The following is a 13604-nucleotide window of genomic DNA, read 5'->3' as shown; positions in this document are numbered from 1 at the left end:
TTCAAACGCCAGAAATAAATGGTTACAGCATTTGCATATTCATTCTGGTCAATTTACACATCAGAGGTATATTTGGCTCCTCTGGATTTTGCGGTTTCACATGCCCAGGGTCTAGGTTTATGGACATGGAAGAAGAAAGAGATTTTTCAATGTTATTTGCATGAGAGATTTTTTAAACGCATTATAATTGGAACTGATTAAAGTGCTGTATATTGTTTAGATATTATGATAAAAAAATGCATATTCACTTTAATTATGAGTTTTATGTCTATTATTTCTTGTTAGTTTAAAATAAAAATACAATCTGCTTTAAACAAAAACATGATGCTAAAAATGTAAATTTTGGAGCAAACTCCTTTATACTTCATTATGGAAATATATCATTATTTTACAGTAAGTCAACAGCATTTTTTATTGTGTATCAATTAGATTTCACATTTGGATTTAGGAGGTTGACCATCACAATAAACTGAGCCTTGATCTGACCATTCATTGGAGAGTAAGCTCTCTGAAAGTTTAGAGAGACTGAAACCTTGAACAAACTATTTCAGACACTGTAACATTAGATGCTATTCCTCAATATAAATTATGGAAAAATAAGTATGTTTTTAAACATTGGATAGATGAAAACTTATTGCAAGAGATCTCAAAATGAAATGGGCAACCTTTAATTCCATAATTTTTGTTATTTTGGTCATTTTAAATGCACTTTTGGCCATAGAAAAAAGCGATTTTTTTCATGCCCCCTGCTGAGAGTATCCTTACCATGGACACTTAATCTGGAATCTACCGCAGTTAAACATGATATATACAGTTGAAGTCAGAATTATTAGCCCCCCTGAATTATTACCCCCCCTGTTTATTTTTTTCCCCAATTTCTGTTTAACAGAGAGAAGATTTTTTTTAACACATTTCTACATTTACATTTACATTTAGTCATTTAGCAGACGGTTTTATCCAAAGCGACTTACAAATGAGGACAAGGAAGCAGTTTACACAACTATAAGAGCAGCAGTGAACAAGTGCTATAGACAAGTTTCAGGTGTGTAAAGTCTAAGAAGCTGAGCATTAGTAATTTTTTTTTCTTTTTTTTTTAAACATATATCCAATGGCAACCATTTGTTATTTCTTCCAGAGCAACACTAAATTGTATACCTTTACATAAAATAACCCCCTGTGGTCCAGTCATGCAGTGTTGGGGAAAGTTACTTTTGAAAATAGTACATTACAATATTAAGTTACTCCTCAAAAAAGTAACTAATTGTGCCACTTAGTTACTTTTTATGGAAGTTAATGCGTTATATTACTTTTGAGTTACTTGTCCTTACCTGGCTGAGGTTCGATCATTTTTTTTTAACAGCCACCCATATAACCTACACCTTCATTTCCATTTAAAAGTAGCCCAGAGCTATACATGTTGTAAATATAGATTAATTAAAGTATGTAAAGTAATGTGAAGGGGACATTATTTTTTATAGGCTCTGTGTTCAACATATCAGACAAATGCCTGAGAAAAATGTGATTAATTTCTACAAATAGTTTACTTTCATAGTAAGGAAGTTGGAAATGACCTCAGAGTGATTAATAACCGATTAATACATTCATGAAGTAACATAAAGTTCGCTTTGCTTTAAAAAAGTAAGTAAACCTGATGTAACTTGTAACTGTTAAGTTGACTTGACTTATTGTTTTTATAATTATTCATATTGTACAGTGCTCAGTATAAATGAGAACACCCCATTTTGAAAATGATTATTTTTATCCATTTCTCAGTGAATATAGGTCATATATTTTGGTGCATTTGAACAAAACAGATTTATTTAACAGATCTATTTATTAAAATTATATTTTAGTCACCAAACATCTTTAGAAATGGAAAGGTAATACATTTAAATTCATGTGAAATATTGGATAAATAAATTACAAACTTTTTAATTACAATTTTTTTGTTTCTCTTGAATTTTGCTCTTTTTAAAAATGTTATTTAATATTTTTCTATAACATAAATTTGGGTATACTAGTTTTGGACCATTATCGTAAGTTATTTTGTTAGATTAGTTCCAGATTGGGCTTCAGTATTGACTAATGTATGCACATATATAATATTGTAAAGCTTCCTATAGAAAAAATGAATTTAAATGAGAGATTGCACTCATATATGCTGAGCACTGTATATTTACTTAATTTTAAAGCAACAGATTTACACTTTCAAGTCAAGTCAACTTACCGCTTTTTCCAGCGAGGAGGTTCTCAGGCTCCGCCGGAGAGCTGGTGTCTTGTTTTTGAACTTCTCTGCTGTGTTCGCTCTTCTTCTCATCCCTGGAGTTTGTTCCACAGGCCTCCACATTGTTCTGCTTTACCGCCTCACCATCTGGCTCCTCCTCACAGACATTCCCTAATGTGATACCTGGCCACCAGTCCTCTCGTTTTCACGTCTCCATCCCCCCCCTTTTCTCCAGCATTTCCACCATTTGCTGAAAGTTTGTGCTGAGTTTCATGTTGGCGCTCGCTTGTGGATTCAGAGGACTAAGCCCATTTTCACCGAGACAAAGATGGCACGTGGTCAGATGGCGGAAATCACATGTTGGCGTTGGATGTGCAGAACACAAACAGACTTTTTGGTTGCTAAAATGCCATATTTCCCCAGATGTGCTTTCCAATCTTCAATGTGAAAATGGAAGATGAGGTGCTGCGATATCATATGAGACGTGAAATGTGCCTTACAGCTATTGTCTGGGCTTCGCCAGATGTGTGAAACATTCACACAAAGTCTCTTTTTATTTCCCGACCTTAAACTCACTCTGGGATTTGATGCAGTTCTTTTCACGGCATTCATTCCTCTCCTGGAAAGCTGGAAAAGGGGTCCTCGGTGGGATTTTTTTTTGGCTGTGTTAATTCTGCCACTGCTTCAGGCTTGTGTTTTTTTTTATTGGTCTTTTAAGTCTCTGACTTGTGTGTTTTTTCCTCCTAACCTTCTGTTTTTTGATGTTCGCTTTTTCTTAATGGTTTTTCTAAAGTCCCAGGCACAATTCTCCAAACTCTAGAGCAGGTGTATAAACATAATTACGCCAAGCATCTCAGCGGAGCTCTTCTGCTGGGAATTCAATAATTGAATAACATGACAAACCACATCTATTTTAGCTGGGTGTTAGAAAAACATTAAAAAGACGGATGCTAATTTTTAATTGTGGAATTTTCCTCCTGCAGGTTTAAGTTGCTCCCTTGTTGTATTCGGCTTGTTTTTCGTGTCAGCGGAGTGTGAGGAACGAGGTGTAAATGCAGGCAAATGTCACAACACTTAAAGCAGGTTACTCTCAGCGGCTCACAGCTTTATAATTCAGCTCAGTGTCATCTGACATCATCAACGTAATGATACCACTAAGACGAAGATTACGAACATTATTCTTTTACGATGTCATGAGAGAACTGTGAACCAGCTCAGTCATATTATATTACTGGCTTATGACAAAACCAGTTCAGGAGTGACATTTTCTGAACTGTAAAAAATATTAATTTATTTATTAGTGTTGTTTGTTTTATTATTTAATTTGAGGTATTTACTGGAGAGTGATGCAATGATTTGTTCATTCGTTTAATTGTTCCTTCATTCTTTCTTTTTTTCCTTTTGTTTGTGGTAATTTTTCAGTAAAATAATTATTGGATAAAAGGATGTCTACTAGATGATTACAGGTCATTTTGAAGACCCAAAAGGACTTTTATTCTTATTCTTATTCTTATTCTTAATCAACAATAATATCAACAATCAACCAACAATACTCAATCAACAATACTAATAATGCCAAATTATTATTCTTTATTATTATTATTATTATTATTATTATTATTATTATTATTATTATTATTATTATTATTATTATTATTATTATTATTATTATTTTCAAAATCAACCATAATAATCATGCCAAGATGTTATTATTATTATTATTATTATTATTATTATTATTATTATTATTATTATTATTATTATTATTATTATTATTATTATTATTATTATTATTATTATTATTGTTGTTGTTATAATTATTATTATTATTATTCATTTATTTGTTTTTAACAATATATGTATTATAAATTATTATAAATCATTAATAATAATAATAATAATAATAATAACATCAACAACAATATTACTAATAGAGAGGCATTATTATTATTATTATTATTATTATTATTATTATTATTATTATTATTATTATTATTATTCATTTATTTGTTTTTAACGATATTAATATGTATTATAAATTATCAATCGTATTATTATTATTATTAATATTGGATAATAAATATATAAATTATACAAATTAATTATAGTTAATTTTGTCAGTATCACATTCTTAAAAAAATACAGTTCTACACTATGAACTTCAGGCTCTGAATTCAGAATAGTTCAGAATTTAATGCATAAACTGTATTGGCAAAAGCTGATACATTTCATCAATAATAAAACACATACAAATCCAAACCCCCGACCCCTCGTTGTGCTTCACAATAAATAATTTTCACTCAGTTTACTTCTCCCCCTCACTTTCCCCATAACATTACAATCTAAAACAAGTGTCGGCCTCCCTTTACTGTGAATAATCCTCACACCTTCATTCCACAGGCCCACTCCAGAATAAAACAGTGCAGCGAAGATTGCATTGTAATTTCACTGAAAGCCATTACCGCTCTGTATCGGCTCCTGGGAAGAGGCAGAAAAGGAAAGCGAGGAAAAAAAATAAGACTCCTCAGATTAGATTGTGTGTTTCTGAGACTGTCACTTCAGTGGCGGGTCAGAAATGGTTGTGTTGAAAACAGTAGCATAATGCACTATCGCCGAGCTAACGTGATGGAGAAGTATTAGCGTCGGGCAGGATTGTGTTTGCTAACAGCTCATTTCTCGTACTAAATTATTCAGGCTTGAGAAAGTCGGGTCTATCCACTTGCTTTGCGCTTTGGCTATATTTTACATGCAAGTCATTGGGAGAGCATGCATTATTTACTTTGTGTTGGTCCCTGCAGAAATGTGAATTTGTGTGAGTGTGAGGCTGTCATGTGAGATATTTTTCAACTTTAACTTGTTGGCGAGCGGTTTAAACTAAAGGATGTTTAATGGTATGCGACGCTGATGTGAATGTTTACGTGAATTCTGGAGAATTGATTGAGGATTTAATAACATCATTGAGTATTGAGTATTAATCTGCATTTTTTGATTTGATTTGGTTTTGTTGTGCAAATATTTCCATAGGATTTTATTTGAGCTTTTAGTGATTTATAGAATGCACCTAGGATTACTAAATGATAAGCTAAATTTCTACAGAATTTTATATATATATATATATATATATATATATATATATATATATATATATATATATATATATATATATATATATATATATATATATATATATATATATATATATATGTTTATATATATTTATTTTATTATATAAATCATTGTGAATTTACTTGAGAAGTTGATGGAGCCATTAGATCAATTTTTTTTAAATAATTGGTAAAGTTAAGTAAGTATATTTTCATAAAATAGAATAAAATAAAATAAAAAGTGTAAAATTCATTTAAAGGAAAATAATTAATGCAGATAATATATGACATTTTTGTATTATATAAGACTGTATTACTTTTTGTTTCAATACATGACTATATAATATTTTGTATTAAATAGTTGATATACTAAATTAAATATGTGATATTTTAATATAATTTAATTTAATTACTTACTAACCTTTATTACATATTAAAATAATTATTTTATTTTATTTTATTTTATTTTATTTTATTTTATTTTAATCCAATTGGAAATTCATTCTGCAGTGGCAACCCCTGTTAAAACATGTGACCATGTATAATATTTCATTAAATACATGATGTACAAAAGTAAATATATGATATTTTTAGGTTTCTTTAGTTTAGTTTGTTTAATAACTAAACAACAAAACAAACAAATAAATATATAAATAAATAAACATTTGTTAAAATAGTAAACATTTATTACATTTTAAAATAACTATATATTATATTATATTATATTATATTATATTATCATAAATTAAAATAAATAATAAGTAAAAAAAAAAATAAATAAATAAATATAAAAACATATGTTTATTTAAATAATACAATTTATTAAACATTTAAATACATTTGCACATACAGTATTGGCTATTTGGTTATTCTTTGTATTTAACTTTGGTTTAGTTTAATAAGTACACAAACAAATAAATAAATAAATGAATAAATAAATAAATAAATAAATAAATAAATAAACATTTGTTAAATTAATAAACATTTATTACATTTTAAAATAATAATATTATATGATCTTATATTATATTATAAGTAATAAATAAATAAATAAATAAATAAATAAATAAATAAATAAATAAACATTTGTTAAAATAATAAACATTTATTACATTTTAAAATAATTATATTATATGATCTTATATTATATTATATTATATTATATTATATTATATTATATTATATTATATTATATTATATTATATTATAAATAAATAAATAAATAAATAAATAAATAAATAAATAAATAAATAAATAAATAAATAAAAAAAATTTTAATTATACAATTTATTAAATATTTAAATAAATACATTTGCACAAATCGGTTATTTAGTTATTCTTTGTATCTAACTTAGATTATTCTTACTTTGGTTCAAAACTTACATCTTTTGTCCATTTGCTTATCAAATAAGATATATGTTGTAGACATGTTATGGACACATATGGCAAAAAATGCTTGTTTAGAAAATCTTTCTTTGTATTTTTTGTTTGCAGTAAAATGAGTTGACCTTGAAAAACCTCGTCAATCTGATTTGTGATGAAATCCTCTGATAAAAAGGAGAAAATCTAACTCAAAGCAAGCATCAACTCTCCAGAACAGCAGATATCAACCATTTCAGTACACTTCATAACTTTTGGTCATCACTTTTTGCCTTTTCTGCATACGCATCTTTTTATACAGCTTGAAATAGCGCTTAAGATTGATCGCTGAATGACGCTTGTCAGTTATTTTGAAAGAATCAGGCCAGGATATTCTTCAGAAACAGAGAAAGTGGCAGGGTTTAGAGCGACGTGAGGGTGAGTAAATGATGACACAAGTGATATTTTTAGGTGAACTCTTCTCTCTGAGGCTTAAATAGCAAAATATGTGATTGTGAGTACTCTTAAAGAACGGTGTGTTCCCACTCACGGGCTCAATGAGAGAGAACTGGTGGGCGAGACATTGGGCCACAGGCAGATTCTGATGCTCAAATAGGCATCGCTCTGGAGAAAAAACGAAAGGTGGAGGCGAAAATAGAGATGGCAGGAAGGAGAAGACACGGTCGCTGAGATAGAGACAGAGGTTGAGGAGAATGGAGAGATCCAGAGTTCTGAAAAAAAAAAAAAAAGTAAAGTGATGTCAGTCCTCTAGAAACTGTCCATTAGGCTGCCAGTGCAAGAAAATTGGGAACGGAAAGTTGATTTTGTAGAAAAGGCACAAAGAACTAGTACGTATACATATAATTGGTTGTTTATAACTGTAATGAAAAGTAATGAAATGGGATTATTTTATTTATTTCATTTCATTTCATTTCATTTCATTTCATTTCATTTCATTTTATTTTATTTTATTTTATTTTATTTTATTTTATTTTATTTTATTTTATTTTATTTTATTATTTTTTATTTTTATTTTTATTTTTATTTATTTTAATTTTTTTATTAAATGAATGAATGAATGAATGTTGTTCATTTTTAGTTACTTAATTATTAACTGTAACCTCAAACTATTGTTTAAAGTTATTAAATAATTGTATTAAATGTTTTTTGTGTTTTATTATTATTATTATTATTGTTATTGCTGTTGTTGTTGTTATTGTTTTTATAATAATTATTTTAAACACTAATAATTATTATTAATAATTCATTATTATTATTATAATAATTATAATAATTATTATTATTATTATTATTATTATTATTATTATATTATTATTAAGTATTTTATTTATTAATGATGCATATTAATTGTTAAATTATCTTTATTAACCCTTTGGTCTTGATTGTAACTTTTTTTTTTTAATTAGAACCTTTTTATTTTATGAATCTATTTTTTATTACTTTTTTGGCATTATCCTGCATGTTACATTTTCTAGTCTCTCTCACACCATCTATGGCTGATTTTTGGTAAAATATAAATTATTTCCAGAATATATATTTTTAAACTAAAGCAGTGACACACAGATCTTTGTGTTTATTTATTTATTTATTTATTTATTTATTTATTTTATTATTTTTTTATTTATTTTATTGTATACCATTATTTTAAAAATGACATCTACATTTTATTTTATATACTTATATTGTATTTTTTTAGACAATGATTTTATTATCAACATCTTTGTGTTTTGTTTTGTTTTGTTTTGTTTTGTTTTGTTTTGTTTTGTTTTGTTTTGTTTTGTTTTGTTTTGTTTTGTTTTGTTTTGTTTTGTTTTGTTTTGTTTTGTTTTGTTTTGTTTTGTTTTGTTTTGTTTGATTTTTCATACAGTGATGCAGACTTCATAGGTGAGTCCTTCGAAGTCCAGACAAGCTAAACCGAGCATTTTGAAATTAAAAAAAATCTAGCCTACAGAGGTCAAATGTCATTACCTAACATACGTAACAGCTGCCGTTAATAAGTGGTAATACAATTTGTAATGATTTGTAAGTGATTTTAAAAGTTATTTTAAGTAATCTGAAGAAAAAGCAAGGTTTACAGAAGCTAGAAATACATTTTCCTTTGATCCATACATGTACACATAAAAATGTCTTTAAAATCATTTTTTTAGTAGAACATGTCATACTCTTTGCTTTTTAATCTAATAAAATGTAATTCGTACATTTAATTGGGAGTTTTCTTTTGACAACGTCCTGCTGTTATTGGTGTGCAATGAATCTTGAGATGTTCAAGGTCACAGAGGACCCACTGGTTGTATCCTTCATTACCTGGCAAAGGAAGGATGCAATTGGAGGCTGTATTTGAAGGAGTTTTAACATGACATAGCATTCGTCCAGCCACGATGACGCAACACCCTTTTTTCAATTATTTTTAAACCAGCATCTTTATTTTGTTTTGTTTTGTTTTGTTTTGTTTTGTTTTGTTTTGTTTTGTTTTGTTTTGTTTTGTTTTGTTTTGTTTTGTTTTGTTTTGTTTTGTTTTGTTTTGTTTTGTTTTGTTTTGTTTTGTTTTGTTACCTTGTTTGTTACCTTTTTCTTTCCTTTCCTTCATAGTTTTCACTGCTCCTCCATGTAAACTTCAACAAACATAATACTTCTTCACACTTTTACTTTTTGTGCTGGTTCAGAAACTAAATGTTTTTATTCGACACATCATTTAATAGAGATCCTGCCTCCACCGTCCACACTTATGTCTACATTGCAAGGCTATAAATATCATTAGCCGATGTAAACAAATGAGCGTGTGCTGTGGATCAGTTGTCATTGTTATGCCCAGGGGTTGCAAGATGCTGTTAGTTTTGCCGTCTGAGGAATAAGGCAGAATTACTCAGCATATGCTCAGCAGATTGTGTTTGTCTTACTGAGCTTTTCTGCTCAACGCCGAGGATTGGAGAAATATAAATAGCCAGGGGGGAAAAAAGTATGGAACACTTACAATGATATAATTTGAAGTTCTCTGAGTTCAGTCGAGGTCCACAAATTCCAATTTAGATTCATTTTGCTGCCGAATGCACTCATTTTCGGCCAGGTCACAAACTGAGGATCTACACACACACACACAAACACACACACACACACACACACACACACACACACACACACACACACACACACACACACACACACACACACACAGCAGACAGAAACAAAACGTCTCCTGAATGGCATATTGAGAGTGTTGCTTCTATTTTCAGATCCACGGATTATGGCAGCACTTATGAGAGGCTGAATGATAAAGTGGGAGTGAAGACGGTGTTGAGTTACCTCTATGTTTGCCCTACCAATAAGAGGAAGGTAAGATGCCATTTTCTTCCCTTTGATAGGCTCACTGATTTTTTTTTTATTATTGTTTGATTTTTTTGGTTATTCTGCTTTCTAGAAGCTTATAAAATATCATATAACAACCTGATAATTTAATTTAAATTTATTAAATATAAAACAATCATTTAACACATCAACAACTTATTTTATTTTATTTATTTTATTTATTTTATTTATTTTATTTATTTTATTTATTTTATTTATTTTATTTATTTTATTTTATTTTATAAAACAATCATATAACACATCAACAACTTATTTTATTTTATTTTATAAAACAATAATATAACACATCAACAACTTATTTTATTTTATTTTATAAAGCAATATTATAACACATGAACAACTTATTTTATTTATTTTTCATTTTATTTTATTTTAACACAATAAATGTAACATTACATTTACTTAATTTATTTTAATTAAATTAAATAAATTGTATTTTACAATATCATATGACAACCCAAACAACATTTTATTTATTTATTTATTTATTTATTTTTTATTTATTTATTTATTTAGTTTTTTTTTTTTTTTATTTTATTTTATAAAAACGGTCTCAGCTTGCGGTTTATGCATCTCCCATAACTACATTACCCCATCAGAACTGATGGATATGATCTCAATCAAAAATCTTTCAGTATTTATTTACCTCTTATTTTGCGATCATTAACTCAACAAGTGGACACTCACAGCATCTGAAGCTACTGCTATAGTTTATCAGCTCTGTAAACAAAGCAGATTAATACATCATATTAATTCCACGACTATATGTGGGCAAACGCTTCCATTCCCAAGAAAAGGATTGACTCTGGCAGATCCCATGGCTATTTTGAAAACAGGGCTAAGTTTAGGCCTAACCTTTAGCACAACACTTTTCCATTTGAGAGATGGCTATGACATTTCCGCAGCTCTGCCGGAGCTCTTCGCTGAGAACTTGCCAGGAATCCAAAGTGCCTCCTTTAGCGCTCTCGATGGAGGCCAGATTACATGCTGATGCGAAGATCGCCCACAAATGAGCCTGTTTATATTTTCTACCGCCGTCTTTTATTCTAAAACGCAGCTGATCGGCTGTGACGTGATTAATTTGAGAGCGTCTGTCCTTTTCCTGCTGTTTACACCGCGCTAGTCTCGCAACGTGTGACTACGTGCGGCCGTGAACTGTGCTCTGCATGTAGATTAGCGTGCGGGATGCTAGGCGCCTGGGTGCCGACAGATAACAGAGATCCCTCAACCCCTATTGATCGCACTTTGCAGCTCTCCTCGCTGCTTTGTTCAGCTGAGAAACGTTTGTTCACAGTTGTCATGTTCTAGTGGCTTGAAAACTTAATTATCCGCTAATGCGCCGTCAGTGTCGGCCTGACCTCAGATTTTTGGTGACCGGCTGTACAGACCAATCATGACCTGTAGGCCATATTTAAGAGCAGTTTAAGATGGCCAGTGCTGGACAAATACACAAATCAAGACCTTGGGTAAAAGCACTGATATAAAATGACTTCAGTGCAGTTATGTGTATTACTGTATGTGCTAAAAATAGCCTGTTGCTCTTTTTCGGTTTCACAGCTACCAAAAGTACAAAGGTATATAAAAAAACAAGAATATACTTGAATATGCATAATTATATGCAAATAAACACTAAACACAAGCTGCATTCTAACTGTAATCATATAATAAGTACATGTAATTAATATCACTCAATAATTAAGTGAATAGTTAGACTGTAACAAGGCCACATTAAAATAAATTGTAACCTTGTTTAATTATTCAAAGTAAAATGTACTTATTGATGAATGTTTGTTTATTTTTGCAGTAAAAGATTTAATTTACCAAAACCTTTGCTAAAACAATAATTGTACCCAAAATGAGTAATAAATTCATTACAAAAGGCACCCATAGATACCACTCCAATAATAATTATTATTTTAACTGTAGATTTTCTCTGACTGAATCATCATAACCATTGAACCCTTAACTGGAGATTTGCTCTGACTGAATCATTTTAATCATTGAACTCTTAACTAGAGATTTGCTCATACTGAATCATTTTTGTCATTGAACTCTTAACTGGAGATTTGCTCTGACTGAATCATTTTAATCATTGAACTCTTAACTAGAGATTTGCTCATACTGAATCATTTTTGTCATTGAACTCTTAACTGGAGATTTGCTCTGACTGAATCAGTAGAATCTATAGATTCTTGGCTGGAGATTTTCTATGACCGGATCCTTTGAATCACTGAACTTTTAACTGGAGATTTGCTCATACTGAATCATTTTTATCATTGAACTCTTAACTGGAGATTTGTTTACTTAACTCTTAACTGGAGATTCGTTCTGACTGAATCATCTTAATCATTGAACTCTTAACTGGAGATTTGCTCTAATTGAATCTTTGAACCAGTGAACTCTTAGCTGGAGATTTGCTCTGACTGAATGATTTGAATCACTGAACTTATAACTGGAGATTTGCTCTGACTGAATGATTTGAATCACTGAACTTATAACTGGAGATTTGCTCTGACTGATTGATTTGAATCACTGGACTCCTAACTGGTGATTTGCTCTGACCGGGTCATTTAAATCACTGCTCTGATTGAATGATTTGAATGACTGAACTTATAACTGGAGATTTGCTCTTATTGAATCAATTAAATCACTGAACTTATAACTGGAGATTTGCTCTGGTTGAATCATTTGAATCCCTGAACTCATAACTGGAAATTTGCTCTAACTGAATCATTTGAATCCCTGAATTCCTAACTGGAGATTTGCTCTGACTGAATGATTTGAATGACTGAACTTATAGCTAGAGATTTGCTCTGATTGAATAATTTGATTGACTGAACTCTTAAGATTTACTCTAACTGAATCATTTAAATCACTGAATTCTTAACTGGAGATTTGCTCAGACTGAATCTTTTGAATCACTAAACTCATAACTGGAGTAAAAGGTATGATATTTCACTTTGCAATGTAGTGAATTAAAAGTTGATATACATAAATAGAAATACTTTGGAGTCGAGTGTTGCAATTTTTGAACATTCCAACTTGTTCATTACAGTCAATCCCATATCCATATATTACATCAGTAAAGGGTGAAGATTTAATTTAATCTCCAGGGTGAAATGGGAATTGCCTGCGCAAGCATGTAGCGCATAGCTCTAGGTGACCTTTGTCAAGTAAAATTGCCCAGTACGTTTTAATACACACACTTAAAAATAAAAGCATCTATTGGCTCCATTAAGATCCATTAGCATCTATGGGAAATATTTTATATATAGCAGCAGTCACTGTATGAATAGCAGCAGTTCTCAACCTTTTTCACTCAGTGACCCTGAATGTCGAAAACGATATTCAAAGATTTTTATTGGATAATTTATTGGATAAGAATTAAAATAGAAAGAGGAAAAAAAAGGTACACATCTTTCACTGGGTGAATGCTTTTTCTAAAGGCAAATAAATCTTTTATTAATATGTGTTTGGTTAATATATAAAGCCAACTGAAATAACATTTATCATGTTCATTTAGTTTTTAATTG

General features: G+C 29.7%; 1 protein-coding gene across 1 annotated transcript in view; it reads left to right on the top strand.

Moving 5' to 3' along the window:
- sorcs3a (sortilin related VPS10 domain containing receptor 3a) overlaps positions 1-13604 on the top strand; it is a 352179-nt gene that overhangs the window by 148197 nt on the left and 190378 nt on the right. Inside the window, 2 exon segments of the mRNA XM_056456597.1 lie at positions 2493-2512; positions 9921-10038. Coding sequence (XP_056312572.1) covers positions 2493-2512; positions 9921-10038 — 138 coding nt within the window.

This window comes from Danio aesculapii, chromosome 1, assembly GCF_903798145.1.
Source record: "Danio aesculapii chromosome 1, fDanAes4.1, whole genome shotgun sequence".
Taxonomy (NCBI): Eukaryota; Metazoa; Chordata; class Actinopteri; order Cypriniformes; family Danionidae; genus Danio; species Danio aesculapii.
The sequence above is the reverse complement of the archived record's forward strand: the minus strand, read 5'-3'. Positions and strand labels throughout refer to the sequence as shown.